Source organism: Palaemon carinicauda, chromosome 18 (assembly GCF_036898095.1).
Source record: "Palaemon carinicauda isolate YSFRI2023 chromosome 18, ASM3689809v2, whole genome shotgun sequence".
Lineage (NCBI taxonomy): Eukaryota > Metazoa > Arthropoda > Malacostraca > Decapoda > Palaemonidae > Palaemon > Palaemon carinicauda.
Genome location: NC_090742.1, coordinates 75,033,471 through 75,054,447, shown reverse-complemented (window position 1 = coordinate 75,054,447; position 20,977 = coordinate 75,033,471). Strand labels below are relative to the sequence as shown.

General features: G+C 41.6%; 1 protein-coding gene across 1 annotated transcript in view; it reads right to left on the bottom strand.

The window, feature by feature from the left end:
• LOC137657902 (recQ-mediated genome instability protein 2-like) overlaps positions 1-20,977 on the bottom strand; it is a 35,772-nt gene that overhangs the window by 5,934 nt on the left and 8,861 nt on the right. The window contains exons 2-3 of the mRNA XM_068392543.1: positions 18,997-19,094; positions 8,494-8,575 (exon numbers count right to left, since the gene is read on the bottom strand). Of these exons, the coding sequence (XP_068248644.1) occupies positions 8,494-8,575; positions 18,997-19,094 (180 nt within the window). The remainder of the gene's footprint in view (positions 1-8,493; positions 8,576-18,996; positions 19,095-20,977) is intronic.

The window sequence follows — 20,977 nt, the reverse complement described above, 5'->3', positions numbered from 1 at the left end:
GTAAAAGTTGACTTATAACTGAAGTTAAGAAAAGTATTTTGGATATGGAAAGGACAATTATCTTTCGTAACAGTTTAGAATTATCGTAAGTTATCACTCTGTCATTAGCGGCAGTTTGCTATTGTGGATTAAACGCATAAGGAAAAAAAAAAATTTCCAGCTTTGCTACGAATTTAGGAATTTATATGGATACGGTAAGTAAAATATTTGTAATAACATAATGTTTACTAAATGTTTGTAATATCATTAGTTATGACTTAGATCATGTGTGTTTAATGCATTCGTTTGTTTATTATGATTGAAGATGGAGCGTAAACAAATGGAAGGTTTCCGTTTCAGGCGGCATCATAAAGAAAAACATTTCATAAATGGCATTCATTTAATTTATTTGAAAGTTCTAATAAAAAATAATTAGAACATTGGTAATAACAAATTCAACATATAATCTATACTTGGTAAAATTGCTGTCAATTCAAAAACACAGATGTATAAATGCGTCTGTTTCTTCGTTGTGATCAGAGATAAACGTAAACAAAACATTGGTTGTCGTTTTCTATTGTGCTTTTTAGCGTGTTTAGGAAACGCATGATATAAAATCACCTTTATTTTGATAATTCTGGATTTTCAATCATACAACAAGCTAGTCTATAGAGTGATGGTTTTGCTATTCACCAGTTGTATTATACAATAGATATGACAAACATTAAAATTTGTCTGTATTTTGGGTTGTGTTATAATGGGAAATATATGGTGTTTACACCTATCCTGGTTGTAATTTTAACCATTTTTCAAGTTATTAGAACTTTAAAGTATATTAAATGTTTTATTTATTTACAAGAACAATTTGATATTATAAAGAAATACAGTATAGTACAAAGAAAGTATTGGAAATGGGTAGTAAACACATTTGAATAGGCAAATTGCTGGTTGCCATGGCCGCAATGGAATTATTTCTGTTAGTTGTGTGTTTCGAAATTCGCGATTTTCCATTTACACGAGGTCATTAATCGACCAAATTCTCGCATAATTCGGGATCCTACTGTACATTGTTTGACCAGACTACTAGGTTAAATACTAAACTCTCACAGTGCTGGCCTGAATGATTCATGTTTTAATAAAAAATATATATAATTTATATAACATTAAAATTGGAAATAGTGAAACAATGGAGGAAAATCTCACGACCACTCGGAACAAGAAGTGGCTTAATAGAAGCAACAGGGGACCCTGACATTCAAAATAAAGGAGAAAAAAAGGACCAGACAATAATTAAAACTTATCTTAGGACAACCAGACTTCAGTTGTCTCTGGAAAAGAAGACCTTGCTCAAGAACTCAGAATGCCGTACTCCTTCCAATAATGAAGTTCCTTCAGACAGTCCAACTGTTGTCACTCTGTATCCCCAAAGATGTCCCCCAGACCTCCAAGGGTACCTTTTTGCAACAGGACCACAAATTTTCAATACCTACATCCAAATGTGGATTTTTAGGTACTGTAATTGCAAGAGATGCCTTGTACCTAGACTGGAAAAAATGGTCTTTGATGCATCTTTGTTCCTACACATCATAAAAACCCTTGTCCTTTGATTCGGGAGATTGTTTCAGCACAAGCTGGAATTGGTTGTTAATTGGCTAACAAGCCGTTATCCAGCTGGTGAGGGGGGAGATGATGGGCCTGACCTCCTTCCCAGTCTGAGAGCCTTCACTTTTGTTTTGGCCACTGTCGTGTACAGACGTACAGATAGCTCCTGTCAAACTCATTAATTTTCTTTCTTTTTCAGGAAGTGAATATTGGTTGTTAATTATGCAAAGCCAGAAGCTCATGTTTGCCAGGAGAAGGGTAGACTCTGCAGCCAGGTTTTAGTTAACCAGTTGTAGATCCATTCTTCTTCTGTGCTTCTGGAAGCATGACTGTTCACAGGCATCCCTATGTTCTGAATGTAGGTGGTGGCAGGTCCTTCGAAGGGGGAAGCAGGAAAGCCTGTAGGATCAAGATCCAGGAAGGGCCAGTGCCAGCTTTGCAACCTCTTCCTGAAAAGAGCCTGAACAGGCACAGCCTTTTTGAGCACCCCAGCCTACTCCCTTTAAAAAGGTTAGTGGTGGGAAGGATTGAGGGAGAGGTTAATGCTGTTGCCAGCATTACCCTTCTGCTACCGAGAGTAGGGGGAGCCTGTTGCGCCACCAAGAGACTTGGCCGAGTCTTGGGTAGTTAGTGTTCTTCGGATGGTAAGTTGCTATCCTTATAGGACCCCCCCCCACATTTCCGATTGTTGGAGCATCCGACATCCTCATAAGCCCTGGCCTTGTGGGCTGATGTGGAAAGGATGTTGGAGAAGAACTCGCTCAAAGTCGTTCGAGCTGAATCTCCAGGCTTCTATAGTTGGCTTTTACCAGTGGTAAAGGAGGCTGGTATCAACCTCTCTCCCATGAACAAGTTTGTTTGCCAAAAAAATTTCAGGAGAGACAGTATGGCCTTTGATGTCTTCCATTGGAGAGGGAGACTTACACTTTCGGTAGACCTGAAGGACAAGACTAGTACTGAATCTCCAAGTGCCTGTTCATCAATCCTCTCGAATGTACTGCTGCTTCTCCCTCTACAGTATAGTGTACCAGTTCATGACTGTGATTCGGACTGTGTATGGCTCCCTAGGTATTCACTTTGGTAGCCGTTTGGCTCAAATCACAAGGGATATGTCTGCGGATGTATCTTGACGATTGGTGTAACTTGGCATCCTTGGAGAGGCAGTTGCTTCAGGATTGAGATCGGATTCTTGCATTTTGCCATGGTCTGGGGATGGCCTGGTAATCTGTTGGACTGTGGTTCGAGTCCCCACTCAACCTTGATTGTTTCTTGTAGTGTCTACAAGCTTGCCATCTTTGTGAGCTAAGGATAGGAGGTTTGGGGGAGCCTATAGGTCTACCTGCAGCCATTGCCTAGACCTCTCTAGTCCTAGCTTTAGTGGAGAGGAGTTTGGATGCTGATCATATGTCTATATGATCAGTTTCGAGGGCATTGTCTTCCTTGCCTCTGCCATTCATGAGCAACGTAGACAAACTGATAGACATTGCATCATGCTAGAGTCTTACCAACAGATGATCCCATCTGTAGGCTCAGGGAGGTTGTACAACCATTTCTGCATTCCTGTCAAAGACAGAAGTACCAGCTCGGGGCTTGTAATGCTTTCTTGGTAACTTATCCTTGTTAGAGTAGCTCAGTCGTCGCAGTTGTCTCCATCAGAGATCATTACAGAGATGTCTGAAGGGCCACCGGTCAGCTAACAGGGATCCCCCATTGCATCCTGTTCTAGTATGACAGGAGGTTCAGGACAATCTGGCCTAGTGGCTTGACAAGGACAACCTTACTAGGGAAGTTCCACATGACTCTGGACATGCTACGGTTTCTGGTTGCGTTGAAGGAGGGCTGGAGAGCACATCTAGTTGACCAGGTTGTCTAGGGGTGAAGACTGATGAATGGGCATCTGCACCTCAATATCCTTAAGATACATACAGCCTTCTTGGGATTGCAAACATTTGAGGATGCATTCAGTAGCATTGATGAGCGACAACATCAATGTAGTGGCTTATGTCAAGCAAGGGGGAACGGCCTCGCATCCTCTTTGTGAGCTGAAGAAGTGAATGCAGATTTGGGCAGTGTTTCACGCCGTGGAGTTGTCAGTAAGATAAATTCCCGGCAAGAGGAAGGTACTGCAGACACTCAGTTGCCACTGGCATGTTGTAGGCCACATCCTTTGGTGGAGGAATGCTTCTTGCCCTGGAGGGCACATGGCCGAACTGGAAGCTCCTTGTGTTCTGCTCACTGTTCGGAACCCATGAGCGATGTTTGAAGATACCTTCCAACACCCATGGGATCATCAGGAAATCTATGCCTTTCCGCCTGATCCATCTAGTGATCAACAGTATGATTATCATACCAGGATTACCCTGGTGTCTCCCAGATGACCTCAGACCGAGTGGTATCTCAATCTTCTTGCTCTTCTGGTCGAGGTCCTGTGAGAGCTCCCCCTGTGGCCCTCTCTTCTCTGTCAGCCACACTTGCAGAAGTAACACCAGCTCTTCACAGGTGGAGACTATCAAGCATCTCCTCCAAGTGAAAGGCTTTTGCAAGACACTGCACAGATATCTTCATATTTTCATAGGTCCTCTATAGCTGTCTACCAGGCTAAGAAGGGTCATCTTCTACGATCAGTGTCGCAGAAGGGATTTTCTATGGTTCGAGCAATTTTAGCACAGATCATGGATATCTTCATCCTCCTTCACCAAGAGAAGCTCCGCTCAGTCACAACTGTCAAAGGCTACAGCTCGGCCTTGAGTTGATCTGACTGAAGGAATTAGACCTATCCACTTTCTGGGAGTTGTGTAAGCTCATGAGGAGCTGCGAGCAGCCTGGCCCACCCAAGATTCTCGGGCCCCCAGAGTGGGACATGACCTTAGTCCTCAAGGCAATAAAGTGGGGCAATCGTAACCGAACCAAACTCTTGTAAGGTGGGACCCTCTTTATTGATGGCATTACAGCCTAGCTATGGTGACCTCAGTCCAATATCTACTTGCAGCATATTTGCAGGAATCCATGTCATCAGTAAAGGCAGTCTTGTTTCAAAAAACCTAATCCGACTAAGTACCTTTCTACATGGCTTATTCATTTCTCATGACTGCCTCTATCAAAAAAGACTCAATTCACGCTCCATCCACAAAACCCATGATGGGAGTGAAATTGCTTCTTCATTACCCTTTTTACTAATGTGCGATTTCACGATATCCAGAGCTTTGGGCTTAGTTTGGGCACAGGGTGTTGACAAGACACTTCAGGAAACAAATCTAAGCTGTTAACATGTATGCATGCTCAGCTCTATAGTGGCACCTATGAGGGGAAAATTGTGTTTAAGAGAGGGATCCTCAACCAGATAGATATCTTAGCAGAGGTGCCATGATAGTCATCTACTGTAGCTTGCTTCTCAAGGGATTCCCTCTTCTTTTCATATACAGTATATAAGCATGAATTACATACATACATACATATACCAAGGCACTTCTCCCAATTTTGGGGGGTAGCCAACATCAAACAAATGAAAAAAGGGGACCTTTCCTTTCTACGTTCCTCCCAGCTTGACAAGGGACTCAACCGAGTTCGGCTGGTACTGCTAGGGTGCCACAGCCAACCCTCCCCAGTTATCCACTACAGATGAAGCTTCATAACGCTGAATCCACGAATCCACTACTGCTGCTACCTCCGCGGTCATCCAAGGCGACCGAAGGAAGCAGCAGGGCCTACCAGAACCGCGTCACAATCGCTCGCTATTCATTCCTATTTCTAGCACGCTCTCTTGCCTCTCTCATATTTATCCTCCTATCACCCAGAGCTTTCTTTACTCCATCCACCTACCCAAACCTTGGCCTTCCTCTTGAACTTCTGCCATCAACTCTTGCACTTCTGCCATCAACTCTTGCATTCATCACCTTCTTTAGCAGACAGCCTTTTTCTATTCTCTCAACATGGCCAAACCACCTCAACACATTCATATCCACTCTAGCTTCTTACATATTTCTTACACCCGTTCTCACCCTCACTACTTCGTTCCTAACTCTATCCTCTCGAGATACACCAGCCATACTCCTTAGACACTTAATCTCGAACACATTCAATTACTGTCTCTCCGTCACTTTCAATCCCCACAACTCCTATCCATACATCACAGTTCGTACAATCACTTTCTCATACAGAACTCTCTTTACATTCATACCCAACCCTCTATTTACCACTCCCTTCACTGCCCCCAACACTTTGCATTCTTCATTCACTCTCTGACGTACATCTGCTTCCACTCCACCATTTGCTGCAACAACAGACCCCAAGTACTTAAACTGATCCACCTCCTCAAGTAACTCTCCATTCAACATGACATTCATGAATTACGCGTTGCATATATTGGGCATTACCTGGTTATTTTGAAAGTTTACTGAATGATGAGGATAATAGGGAGGCAGATATAATTGCTGTTGCAGGTGTTGAGGTGCCGGTGATGGGAGATGAGAATGAGAGAGAGATTACAAGAGAGGAAGTGAGGAGAGCACTAGATGAAACGAGAGTAGGAAAAGCATCTGGTATGGATGGTGTGAGAGCTGAGATGTTGAAGGAAGGGGGTGTGACTGTACTTGAATGGTTGATGAGATTGTTTAATATGTGTTTTGTGTTATCAATGGTATCAGTAGATTGGGTTTGTGCGTGTATTATACCACTATATAAGGGTAAGGGAGATGTGTATGAGTGTTGTAATTCAAGGGGCATTAGTTTGTTGAGTGTAGTTGGAAAAGTGTATGGTAGAGTACTGATTAATAGGATTAAGGATAAAACAGAGAATGCAATCTTGGAAGTACAGGGTGGTTTTAGAAGAGGTAGGGGTTGTATGAATCAGATTTTTACAGTTAGGCAGATTTGCGAAAAATATTTAGCAAAAGGTAAGGAGGTGTATGTTGCATTTATGGATCTGGAGAAAACGTATGGTAGAGTTGATAGCGAACCAATGTGGAATGTGATGAGGTTATATGGAGTTGGTGGAAGGTTGTTGCAAGCAGTGAAAAGTTTCTACAAATGTAGTAAAGCATGTATAGTATTAGGATAGGAAATGAAGTGAGCGATTGGTTTCCGGTGAGAATGGGGCTGAGACAGGGATGTGTGATGTCGCTACGGTTGTTTAACTTGTATGTTGATGAAGTGGTGAGAGAGGTGAATGCTCGAGTGCTTGGACGAGGATTGAAACTGGTAGACGAGAATGACCATGAATGGGAGATAAATCAGTTGTTGTTTGCGGATGATACTGTACTGGTTGCAGACGCGGAAGAGAAGCTTGGCCGATTAGTGAGAGAAGGCAGTTGAGAGTTAATGTGGGTAAGAGTAAGGTTATGAGATGTAAGAGAAGGGAAGGTTTAGCGAGGTTGAATGTCATGTTGAATGGAGAGTTAGTTGAGGAGGTAGATCAGCTTAAGTACTTGGGGTCTGTTGTTGCAGCAAATGGTGGAGTGGAAGCAGATGTACGTAAAAGAGTGAATGAAGGATGCAAAGTGTTGGGGGCAGTTAAGGGAGTAGTAAAAAATAGAGGGTGGGGCATGAATGTAAAGAGAGTTCTGTATGAGAAAGTGATTGTACCAACTGTGATGTATGGATCGGAGTTGTGGGGAATGAAAGTGACGGAGAAACAGAAATTGAATGTGTTGAGATGAAGTGTCTGAGGAGTATGGCTGGTGTATCTCGAGTAGATAGGGTTAGGAACAAAGTGGAGAGAGTGAAAACGGGTGTAAGAAATGAGTTAGCAGCTAAAGTGGATATGAATGTGTTGAGGTGGTTTGGCCATGTTGAGAGAATGGAAAATGGCTGTCAGCTAAAGAAAGTGATGAATGTAAGAGTGGATGGGAGAAGTACAAGCGGAAGGCCAAGGTTTGGGTGAATGGATGGAGTGAAGAAAGCTCTGGGTGATAGGAGGATAAATGTGAGAGAGGCAAGAGAGCGTGCTAGAAATAGGAATGAATGGCGAGCGATTGTGACGCAGTTCCGGTGCCTTGGATGACCGCGGGGGTAGCAGCAGTAGGGGATTCAGCATTATGAAGCTTCATCTGTGGTGGATAACGGGGGAGGGTGGGCTGTGGCACCGTAGCAGTACCAGCCGAACTCGGTTCAGTCCCTTGTCAGGCTGGGAGGAACGTAGAGAGGAGAGGTCCCCTTTTCTGTTTCATTTGTTTGATGTCGGCTACCCCTCAAAATTGGAGGAAGTACCTTGGTATATGTATGTATGTTCCAGGTTATAGGTAACTTGACCCCTTGGGTGCATGGATCTACCTAGCTTTATGCTCTTCTATTAGCCATTGGAAACCACACAGCAGGCTAACCGTAAAAAAGTGGTTTTAAAGAAAGAAGCCCTATTTTAGGGAAGGTGCTGTGTGGTTACCAAGACCCTCCTTCCTCCCTAGACTTATGATGGAAAGTTGGACATAACCCAGACATTCTCCTGAATTGAAAAGATGTTTGCCGAGCAAGAAATAACCACCCTGGTAAGCATTATCTTCAGTATTAGAAATGGTTCTCAGTTGATAACCTGTCGTCAGTTAGCAGACAAATTCAGCAATGTAAGAGCTGTGATGAGTTCAATAATGCCAGATGTGGGTTTTCCCATTACACTATGAGTCTGTGCCTTGCACATTGATGTACTGGCCCTAGGACAGGGAAGACAACTTTTCTTTGGTATATCATGTTGTATTGTATTCCTGGTTTTATCCTTTACAGGAAGCAACTGAACAACACATAGCACCTACAAAAATATATAATGAATACTCAGACCTAGAGAAATCAAGAAAGAGGAGTTGGAGAAGAGGAATACAGTAGTGAGGCTTAATGAAAAAAGAAACATTACTTCAGATACAATACAAATGTATCAAGGATGAAAAAAATAGCGTTAGTTGTGTACATTATCAAATTCATAATTACCTTGGTCAATCCATGCATTTCCTCCAGGAATAGTATGGCAATTTACTACTGTTATATTATATCCACTATCTTGCAAGGTAACCTGAAACAAAATTACATGCTGTGAGTATAAATAAAAGAACTATCATTAGTATTTGAAAAAATTACTGCTCTGCTAACTCTATATGTATGCTCCCTAGATAGCAGACTAATTGTGAAAAAAAGAAAAAGAATTTTAACTAGATTTATTTTTATACTTGCCAATTGTCTCATTGCTAATATATCCAAAAGCATGAGCTTTTTGGCCTTGAATGCACCTCCTCTCCTGGAGCCACCCATCACAGGAAAATTGCGTGACTTTCTAAGATTGAAACCAGACTCGCTAGATCCGTAATTTACCTTACATCTTCGATTTCACACATCTCCATTAATGTGATGGATAAGTAGACTTTTTCAATTGTGGTGTTATATTAAATTTTAGAGTGTATTTAGGATAACTGGATCAGTTATTTATGATTACTTTGATACTGTCCAGGTTAGAAAATGTTGCTATTGAAAATGATCTTATACAGTATATTAAATTTTTATAGTGAATTTATATTTTTCTTAACTATACAAACATGATACCTTTAATAGGATTATGATGTCAGTGAAGCTGAAATGGACGTTTAGTCTTTAAACAAGGTAAACGTAGTTGGTCACCGGGTGGCAATAAGCCCTGCCCAACTGACAGGTAGAGCAGCCTCCACTTCGACCTTTGGCCTTGCAGGGTGGTTGAGGCAGGCAATGCAACTTAAAGGTCTCAGGTTTGCTTAGTTAGGAAAAATAAAAAATACTTTAATTACCTGATCTGTTCCTACCCATAATATAACCCATCCATTTTCAATAGTATATTTATCCTTAGAAGGGAGGAAGTTCCTATGACAAAAACTAGCTTAGTTAATTGATCCAGGAAATGTCAAAGAACTTTGGTCCTAAAGGGAAGCAAAAGTTATAACTACTGTTAACCTAACTTCCCGTGCATAGGGATACAAACGGAGTTAATGGTAGGCCATAACCAAAATTGGTAAGTCGAATAAGAATCGACATCCATAAGATATGCTGTCAAAGAGTATAGTGACACTTCCACTCAAGAGTATAGTGACACTTCCACTCAAGAGTATAGTGACACTTCCACTCAATAGCTTGTTCTATTCCAGGGGAAGTATGAAAATAGATATTGGTTTAAAAATTATGATAAAATGTTATTTTGATAATAAAATAAATTTTTGAATATACTTACCCGGTGATTATAATAGCTGCAACTCTGTTGCTCGACAGAAAACTCTAAGGTAAAACTCGCCAGCGATCGCTACATAGGTAGCGGGTGTGCCCAACAGCGCCATCTGTCGTCCAGATACCCAGTACTCAATGTAAACAAAGAACTCAATTTTCTCCTCGTTCCACTGCGTCTCTATTGGGGAGGAAGGGAGGGTCCTTTAATTTATAATCACCGGGTAAGTATATTCAAAAATTTATTTTATTATCAAAATAACATTTTTCAATATTTAACTTAGCCGGTGATTATAATAGCTGATTCACACCCAGGGGGGTGGGTAGAGACCAGCAATATATGTTTACATTATTATGAGCTAAGAGTTTTATTTCATTTTAGAAGTTATCAAAATAACAAAAACAAAATAAATAGGTACCTGGTAAGGAAGTCGACTTGAACAATTACTCTGCCTTTTTAAGTACGTCTTCCTTACGGAGCCTCGCGATCCTCTTAGGATGCTGATCGACCCCTAGGATCTGAAGTATCAAGGGTTGCAACCCATACAACAGGACCTCATCAAAACCCCTAATCTAGGCGCTCTCAAGAAATGACTTTGACCACCCGCCAAATCAACCAGGATGCGAAAGGCTTCTTAGCCTTCCGGACAACCCAAAAAACAACAATAAAAACATTTCAAGAGAAAGATTAAAAGGTTATGGAATTAGGGAATTGTAGTGGTTGAGCCCTCACCCACTACTGCACTCGCTGCTACGAATGGTCCCAGTGTGTAGCAGTCCTCGTAAAGAGACTGGACATCCTTAAGATAAAAAGACGCGAACACTGACTTGCTTCTCCAATAGGTTGCGTCCATTATACTTCGCAGAGATCTATTTTGTTTAAAGGCCACGGAAGTTGCGACAGCTCTAACTTCGTGTGTCCTTACCTTCAGCAAAGCTTGGTCTTCCTCACTCAGATGTGAATGAGCTTCTCGTATTAACAGTCTGACAAAATAGGATAAAGCATTCTTTGACATAGGCAAAGATGGTTTCTTAACAGAACACCATAAAGCTTCAGAAAGGCCTCGTAAAGGTTTAGTTCATTTTAAATAGAACTTAAGAGCTCTCACAGGGCATAAGACTCTTTCCAGTTCATTGCCTACCATATTCGATAAGCTGGGAATAACGAACGATTTCGGCCAAGGTCGAGAAGGCAGCTCGTTTTTGGCTAGAAAACCAAGTTGTAGTGAACATGTAGCCTTTTCTGATGAAAATCCGATGTTCTTGCTGAAGGCATGAATCTCACTGACTCTTTTAGCTGTGGCTAAACATACCAGGAATCTTAGTACCACGTCTAAATTCCAACCAGGTGTAACCAAATGACCCTCCTTCGTGGTCTCAAAAGACTTAAGGAGGTCCTGTAGATCTTTATTGTTGGAAAGATCTAAGCCTCTGTGACGGAAGACTGATGCCAACATGCTTCTGTAACCCTTGATAGTGGGAGCTGAAAGTGATCGTTCTTTCCTCAGGTATAAGAGGAAGTCAGCTATTTGAGTTACAGAGGTACTGGTCGAGGATATAGATACTGACTTGCACCAGTTTCGGAAGATCTCCCACTTCGATTGGTAGACTCTAAGGGTGGATGTTCTCCTTGCTCTTGCAATCGCACTGGCTGCCTCCTTTGAAAAGCCTCTAGCTCTCGAGAGTCTTTCGATAGTCTGAAGGCAGTCAGACGAAGAGCGTGGAGGCTTTGGTGTACCTTCTTTACGTGTGGCTGACGTAGAAGGTCCACCCTTAGAGGAAGAGTTCTGGGAACGTCTACTAGCCATCGAAGTACCTCGGTGAACCATTCTCTCGCGGGCCAGAGGGGAGAAACTAGCGTCAACCTTGTCCCTTCGTGAGAGGCGAACTTCTGCAGTACCTTGTTGACAATCTTGAACGGTGGGAATGCATATAGATCTAGATGTGACCAATCTAGGAGAAAGGCATCTATATGAACTGCTGCTGGGTCCGGGATTGGTGAGCAATATATTGGGAGCCTCTTGGTCATCGAGGTTGCAAAGAGATCTATGGTTGGTTGGCCCCAAGTGGCCCAAAGTCTCTTGCATACATCCTTGTGGAGGGTCCATTCTGTTGGAATTACTTGTCCCTTCCGACTGAGACAATCTGCCATGACATTCAAGTTGCCTTGGATGAACCTCGTTACTAGCGATATGTTTTGACCTTTTGACCAGATGAGCAGGTCCCTTGCTATCTCGTACAACGTCAGTGAGTGGGTCCCTCCTTGCTTGGAGATGTACGCCAAAGCAGTGGTGTTGTCCGAGTTCACCTCCACCACTTTGCCTTGAAGGAGAGACCTGAAGCTTTTCAAGGCCAGATGTACTGCCAGTAGCTCCTTGCAGTTGATATGCATTGTCCTTTGACTCGAGTTCCATAATCCTGAACATTCCCGACCGTCTAATGTCGCGCCCCAGCCTACGTCCGATGCGTCCGAGAAGAGAACGTGGTTGGGAGTCTGAACAGCCAGGGGCAGACCCTCTCTGAGGCTGATACTGTCCTTCCACCAAGTCAGGCAAGACTTCATCTTCTCGGAAATGGGGATCGAGACCGCTTCTAGCGTCTTGTCCTTTTTCCAGTGAAATGCTAGGTGATATTGAAGAGGACGGAGGTGTAGTCTTCCTAATGACACAAACTGTTCCAGGGATGATAGCGTCCCTATCAGACTCATCCACTTCCTGACTGAACATCGTTCCTTCTTCAGCATGTTCTGGATGCATAACTGGGCTTGGCTTGTTCTGGGGGCCGACGGAAAAGCCCGAAAAGCTAGACTGTGAATCTCCATCCCTAAATACACAATAGTTTGGGATGGGACCACTTGTGACTTTTCCATATTGACAAGGAGACCCAATTCCTTGGTCAGATCTAGAGTCCACTTTAGATCCTTCAGACAGCGACGACTGGAAGAAGCTCTGAGAAGCCAGTCGTCCAAATAGAGGGAGGCTCGGATGTCCGCTAAATGAAGGAATTTGGCTACATTCCTCATCAGCCTCGTAAACACAAGAGGAGCTGTGCTTAGGCCAAAGCACAGGGCTTGAAACTGGTAGACAACCTTTTCGAAAACGAATCTCAGAAAAGGTTGGGAGTCCGGGTGGATGGGGACGTGGAAGTAGGCGTCCCTTAGGTCTAAAGAGACCATCCAGTCTTCCCTTCTGACCGCTGCTAGAACCGACTTTGTGGTCTCCATGGAGAACGTCTGCTTTGTGACAAAGACATTCAGAGCACTGACGTCTAGCACCGGCCTCCACCCTCCTGTCTTCTTTGACACCAAGAAGAGTCGGTTGTAGAAGGTTTGATGGTCCGAGACTTTGACCACCGCTCCCTTCTCTAGTAAAAGAGACACTTCCTGTTTCAAGGCTCGTCTCTTGTCTTCCTCTCTGTACCTGGGAGAGAGATCGATGGGAGACGTTGCTAGAGGGGGTTTCCGTACAAACGGGATCTTGTACCCCTCTCTGAGCAACTTCACAGATTGTGCATCTGCGCCTCTCTTTTCCCAGGTCTGCCAGAAGTTCTTGAGTCTGGCTCCCACTGCTGTCTGAAGAAGCTGGCAGTCAGACTCTGCCCTTAAAGGACTTGGTTCCTTTCTTCTTTCCTCGTTTCCCTTCGGCACGAGCACCTCCTCTGCTGGAGGCTCTGCCACGAAAGGGCGGAATAAAACGGGACGCTGGAGTGTCCATCCTTGGTCTAGCTGACAAGGTAGGCAAAGGGGTGGCTTTGCGAGCGGAGGACGCAACTAGATCGTGAGTGTCCTTCTGTATCAAAGAAGCGGCAATTTCCTTAATCAGGTCTTCTGGAAAAAGGCACTTAGAAAGAGGAGCAAACAGAAGTTCGGATCTCTGGCATGGTGTAACTCCAGCTGAAAGGAATGAGCATAGGTTTTCACGCTTCTTAAGGACTCCGGACACAAAAGATGCAGCAAGCTCATTAGACCCATCACGTACGGCCTTGTCCATGCAGGACATAATGAGCAAGGAAGTCTCCTTCTCTGTCGGAGAGATCTTTCTGCTTAGAGCTCCTAGACACCAGTCTAAGAAGTTAAAAACTTCGAAGGCTCTAAAGATACCTTTCAACAGGTGGTCCAGGTCCGAAGATGACCAACATATCTTTGAGCGTCTCATGGCAAGGCGGCGGGGAGAGTCTACGAGACTTGAGAAGTCGCCCTGGGCAGAGGCAGGAACTCCCAAGCCGAGAACTTCTCCCGTGGCATACCAGACGCTCGATCTAGAAGAGAGTCTAGCAGGGGGAAACGTAAAAGCTGTCTTCCCTAAACTCTTCTTGGACTGCAGCCATTCTCCTATCACACGCAAAGCTCTCTTGGACGAGCGTGCGAGGACGAGTCTAGTAAAGGCAGGAGTGGATGACGGCATGCCTAACACAAACTCTGACGGAGGAGAACGCGGAGCCACAGAAACAAACTGGTCCGGAAACATCTCTTTGAACAGGGCTTGCGTAGACTTAGGCTCGTCCATTTCTGAATGCGGTTCATCTACGTGTGCAGCGACATCATCATCAGAAAGTCCCTCATCCGATAACCGATGAGGGAACGGCAACGGAGTGGGTAACGGCTGGTTAGCTGAGTCCGGTCGCACGGGTGCATGCGTGACTGAGCCGGACGCAACGTCATGGAACTGTTGCCCAGTCTGTGAGCTGGCAACAACCATAGCAGCGCGGGGACGCACAGCGTCTACTCCAGACTGTCTGGACTGATGTGGGTAAGCAGTGGCAACCACACTGGGTTGCGGAGGTTGACGCACCGCGTCAAAACAAAACAACTCTGACGGTTGTTGAACCTCACGAACGTCAACGGAGACCTCCGTGCGTCGCTGAACGTCAACATGCGGCTGGCAGATCACACTGGAACGCATGGGTGGCGGAACTCTCTCAACTGGTGTGCGTGAGAAGGTTACCTCAGCGTCCACCGGACGCACAACCGATCGTGTGGGCAGTTGAAGGCAAGGAGCTGCACTACCTGGTGCGGCAGCAACCTTCTCCGCCCGAAAGTCCTGCATAAGAGACGTTAGTTTAGACTGCATGTCTTGCAGTAGAGACCACTTAGGGTCTACAGGAGCAGGTGCGGCGACAGACGGTGTAACTGTCTGAAGCGGTACCGCTTTGCCTCTCTTAGGAGGTGAGCAGTCATCGGATGACTGCAGCGAGTCCGAACTGACCCAGTGGCTACAACTGGGCCGTTGGACTTGTGCGGAAGGGACCGACTTGCGCTTTAACGGTCGTGAGACCTTGGTCCAGGGTTTCTTGCGAGAAACACCTTCCGAAGACGAGGTATAAATGGGCTCTCTCGTCTTAGTTAGGCAGGGGCGATCTTGGGTAGATACGCCCGATACCACGGAGGGAACGTCTGTTCGCTGATTAAAGCCTCTCGAACCCATTTGTCGTACGACATTGCTTCTCCCCTGGACTTTGGAGCTTGCAAGAGGTCCCGGACTAGGAGGACGACAGGCACGAACAGACGAACCCTCAAGCGCAACACTATCCACAACACTATCACTCACTTTAACACTTCCCACTGCACTTTTGCACTTCAGCTCCTTCACATCCGCCATAAGTTGATTACGGTCACTAGCAAGGGACTCAACTCTCTCACCCAGAGCTTGGATGGCACGCATCATATCAGCCATCGAAGGTTCCTGAGTGCCAGGAGGGGGATTAGGAGCAACCACTACAGGGGAAGGAATAGGTTGTGGGGCATGAGGAGAGGAAATATCGATAGAACGAGAGGAACTTCTCCTAACTCTATCTCTCTCTAGCCTACGTGTATACTTTTGGAATTCGATAAAATCGAATTCCGAAAGCCCAACGCACTCCTCACACCGATCTTCCAATTGACAGGTTTTATCCCGACAATTGGAACAAACAGTGTGAGGGTCGATAGAAGCCTTCGGAAGACGCCTTGAACAGTCCCTAGCATTGCACTTCCTAAATTTTGGGACTTGTGAAGGGTCAGCCATTTTGAATTGGTCAAAGGGGAATTCAAAAAACTATCAAAAAGTCATCAACAAAGAATCCGTTATCAAAAAGAGTTCAAGGATTTGTGTGAAGAGAAACCCTGCACAGCGAAAGCTCAAAACTAGAATAATGTACTTCACCAATTAGTTGTGAAAAAACTCCAGTTTAGCAACAGCGAGTAAGTACGTCTTGTCGATAGCACGACAGAGAGAAAATTGAGTCTTTGTTTACATTGAGTACTGGGTATCTGGACGACAGATGGCGCTGTTGGGCACACCCGCTACCTATGTAGCGATCGCTGGCGAGTTTTACCTTAGAGTTTTCTGTCGAGCAACAGAGTTGCAGCTATTATAATCACCGGCTAAGTTAAATATTGAAAAAATAGGATATGAATTTAAGAACAATTAATATGGTTTAAATGAGGTAATGAGCAATTAATTTTATACTGAATTGAAGGGAGTGAAAGAACTATCCTCCAAAAGCTATTTTTTCAACCTCTAAACTTAATTGTTACACAGTCATTTCTTAACATTTTTAAGGGTTACATAAAAATGAAAATCTACAAACATGTCCTACTCCCCTTAATAACACGTCTACCAGCTAGACCTCTATTTGATTATGGAACTAATGCAAAATCCTTTGGACATCTTTAGAAAACATCATAATTGCCCCCCTGCATCCCCCCCCCCCAGAAAAAAGGACAAAATTACTTTAGAAAAGTTACTTTATAAAAGTTGATAACAAATACTATACAGTGATCCCTCGCTACTTCGCGGTTCGACTGTCGCAGATTCACCACTTCGCAGATTTTTTTCATAACGCATGTATATACATATATCGCGGATTTTCCGGAAATTTCGAAAATACCGTGATGTGACCGATGGTGCGAGATTGGAGAAAGTAAGGAAAATTGAATCATGATTGATTTTCAATATAAATGAAACTTTGAGGAGCAACAAAGATAACATTTGTTAGAGAGATAGAGAGAGGTAAGGAATGGGAGATAGTGAAAAGTAGCCCACAGAGAGAGAGAGAGAGAGAGAGAGAGAGAGAGAGAGAGAGAGAGAGAGAGAGAGAGAGAGAGAGAGAGAGAGAGAGTGTGTGTGTGTGTTGTTTTAAATGTAATAAACAAAAAATTTGATAGGTTATAACAAATTGGTGCTCATGTAATATCAACTGAATAGACGGTTTGAATAAGTTAAGAAATGGTATAAACGATACTTTGTTAGTGTATTCGTACGCTCTCAAGAGAGAGAGAGAGAATGAATCAGCTGTTGTAATCGAATGCCGTGTTTTTGTTTCGTGAGAATTTCATCGCCACGACTAACAACAACATACTGTACTGAACTTTACAGTATTATACAGACTACTGTAATATGATAAAGTAAAATATTTGTAATAACCTATTTTATATGAAATGGGGCTATTTTTTTGTTTAAAATTTTACATTCACATACGTAAAACAACTCTCTCTCTCTCTCTCTCTCTCTCTTGTAAATTGTTTTCCTGCTTTGCTACGTATGTATGATTTTATATAGATACGGTAAATAATATTTGTAATAACATATTTTCTAAAAGCTTTTACTGTAATATCATAATTTATCACTTTCATCATGAGCGTTAAATGCCTTCGTTTGTTTATTACAATCGAAGATGGAGCGTACTTTATGACGCCGCCGTTTCAGGCAGCGTCATAAAGAAAAACATTTCATTTGGAAGTCCTAAGAAAAGTTAAGTAAAACATTAGTAATAACAAAATCAACATACTGTATAATCAATATAATCGATGCAAAAACTAACCTATACAGTACACAGATGTGTACACTAAATGCGTTTGTTTCTTCATTTTGATCAGAGATAAACGTAAACAAAACATTGGTTGCCAATTTTTATCGTACTTTTTGGCGTGTTTAGGAAACGCATGATATAAAATCGCCTTTAATATTTGTGCCTGTTTTAGTTTAGTTTACTGTAGTACATGCATTAAGTGTTCTGTACATTAAAGGGTAGTTTGTTAACAGTACTACGTACAAGGGAAGGTTTTAAAAGTCTGAATATACATGTCAAATAAATACGTAAATATGGTGTCACTACTTCGCGGATTTTCACCTATCGCGGTCGGGTCTGGAACCTATCTACCGCGATAAACGAGGGATCACTGTAAATGATTATAGTAATTTGAAGGCCTCCCTCCGTAATATTCACAAATGTTAAGTTATGACTGTAGCCTACTCCTTAAAGTTTCTGAAAACTAAAGGTCTCTAAGTATCACAGATTCAGATATTTATTGGGTGGGAAAAAATAGAATTATGACTTTTAAGCAAACCAGTGACCTTAAAATTGGATCACAGTTGATACACTGTATTTGGGGAAAATAACTACAGTACTGTACCAAAGTTTCATCAATACTGAATCAAAACATTAAATTTTGACCTTTAATTTGCACTGTGACCTTAAAAATTGGGTCAACTTTACAGAAACAAAGCCATACTGCTGACAAAGTATTAGATTCTGTAGACCAGAGAGCTTTAACTAGTACTATATAGTCTTTCAAATTTAGAGTGAAAATATCAATACAGATTGACCTGTAACCCCGAGGTATGTACCAAACAATTTTCATAAAATTAAATAAAAAAAAAAAATAATACATGCTACCAGTTCCCGTAATCAAATGATAGTGATGCATTGCAATGTACCGAACACCCACAATGATATACGTTTAACAAAACTGAAGACATATTCTTGAGTACTTTGTATAGGGTTTGGTGTTCAGCAATCTTCTGACTATACTGATACAAAGGCTAAGGCTATGATACAGGCTTAACTATTATTTGAAGAGATATATTAAGTGCCTGCCCACTACCTTAATATGTTTGAGTAATGGCTGAGATTCAGATGGACTTTAGTTTAAGACAATGGAGGGGTTAAGATGTAATTATCTGTTGGTCGTTACAACTCGATATAATTTTAACTGCCAAGTTCCACCTTCGCTGTTTTCTATCTCCTATAAATAAAGAATGATGGTTTGTATTCATGCAGGAACAAATCTTATTTTGAGACATATCATTAGTAAAGTAAAATGAGAAGTATAAAGCAATGATTTGTACTCTAATACTTTATTAGACCAATCATCACAGAGCAAATAAAAATGAACTATTGGATCAGCATAAATAACAAATTATACAAAATGTCAACATTGTTAATAGAATGTGATGTAAAGAAAAAATAAGTTAACGTGGTAAGATACAGTACCTCACTTTTATCCTGATTATAAGCAACCACTGTTCCCTGAATCCAAATGATCTCAACTACAAATGTAAGGCCATCTTCATTGTAATACCATGATCCACCTATAAGTAAATAATGATTTTTTTAACACAAAAAAATTTTAATCTTAACATCATCTTGAGATAAGTTATCTCCCCTCTCTGTATTGTTTCCTGTCTGAATTTTCATTTTGTTTAAAATTTGCATTTTCCATGATTTTCTGGACTGGATTACATTGAATTACAAGTTTTCAGCCAAATATTAGGCCCTGAAATCAAACCATGACCACGTGTCCCTCAACCTTTCACATCATATGAATATAGCCCTGGGTTTAAATGCTGTCGCCAGAGACCATATCTCTTCCTAACTTCCTCATTTGCAATATAATTGCCTCACTACACTCCAGTTATGAATTTTTACTCTGTTCTCAATGACCACAAAGTCTTACATTACAGCCCAATTAAAAATTATGAATTGAAAAATCCATAATCAGAAAGATGAAATAAAGTTGTTTTCTAAAAACAAACAAAATTTGAAATTAAAAAAATAATTTGCCATTTTTCTAACTATACAAACCTGAATCCTTTAATAAGAGTATGATTTTAGCAAAGCTAGAAACCCACCTTTTAAAATTCTATAACAATGTGTCGGTAGTTACAGGAGGGTGGCAGAGAAGCCCAACCCTCCACCTATAAGCTCTCTACATAGCCACTTTGATCTTCCCATAGGAATTGCGAGGTGGATGTGGCAGGAAGTTACGTTTACAAGCTCGATTTGGCTCCATTAAAACTATGTTATTTTGGGGTTACTATACTTCAAACTCTATCTCCTTTTTTTTTTCTCAGCCGATTTCTTTTATTCAACAACCATTTGAAAGATAATCTTATATAAAAAAAATTTAAAAAGAGGAAATTTTCATAACATTTTAAGCTATTTTAATATGTATTATTTTATTTATGTATAGAAGATCCTTTCAATTGTGACTATTTTTCATATGGAAGTTTTTCGTTTTATAGAAAAGTTATTTTCTAGATTGCAGGCTATAAAATTCCTCATCTTTTCATGTTTGAAAGACAGAACTCGATCTATATTAAAAAAAAAAAAAAAAATAGATGATGGAATTTTTCTCCGAAAATTTCACATTTTGAGAAATTAGGTTTCAAAGTTTTTGGGGGGAAATTGATTGAATGATCTTTGGTATGTAAAAGTATGGGCTTTTAACAGTAATTTTCCTCACCACTGAGAATCAAAGGGACATAATCATTATATTTCATGGTTATTTACTAACCAGTGGTAAACTCCTTCCCTCAAATACAAATATATTACTACCCAACCACATGTATCAAATCAGCACACATGAGCAAGATTGGCTAACATAATATCATTGCCTGTGTATGTTTCTGCGTAAATTTCATGCTTTTGGCCTATTAGTTATTGTCTCTGACACTTTATGCATCTTTCAGCATAACCATAACATAAAAAAAATTCTAAATATGGAAATGACCAAACAAAGAAATAAGAACATACATGCAGCAAATGTTTCTTTAAAAATATAATACGACATATAAAAAAAATTAATACCATGATCTATTTCTCAGAGATCACATAATATGGTGGAATTACTGTGTATGGGATACAAAAATAAATAGCTTTCCCTGGAAGATTCCCAGGAATGTAAATAAATAAGCATCCAAGTTAGAAAAGAGATGCATATGGTACTTGACATGCTTGTGTATATATATAAAAAGAATTATTTAGCAATAAATACAATAATCTGAATTTCCCAAATAAGAAGGCAGAGGTCATGAGTTACACTCCTTAAAGGACTCAGTTCTACATACAGTGCAGGTATTAGGAAAAATGAAAATTGTTCTTAAAATTTGTGATTTGTTCCCACACATAATAACCTCCATCCTTTAACAAGATACTTTTATCCTTTAGAGGGAGATAGTTCCTATAACCAAGC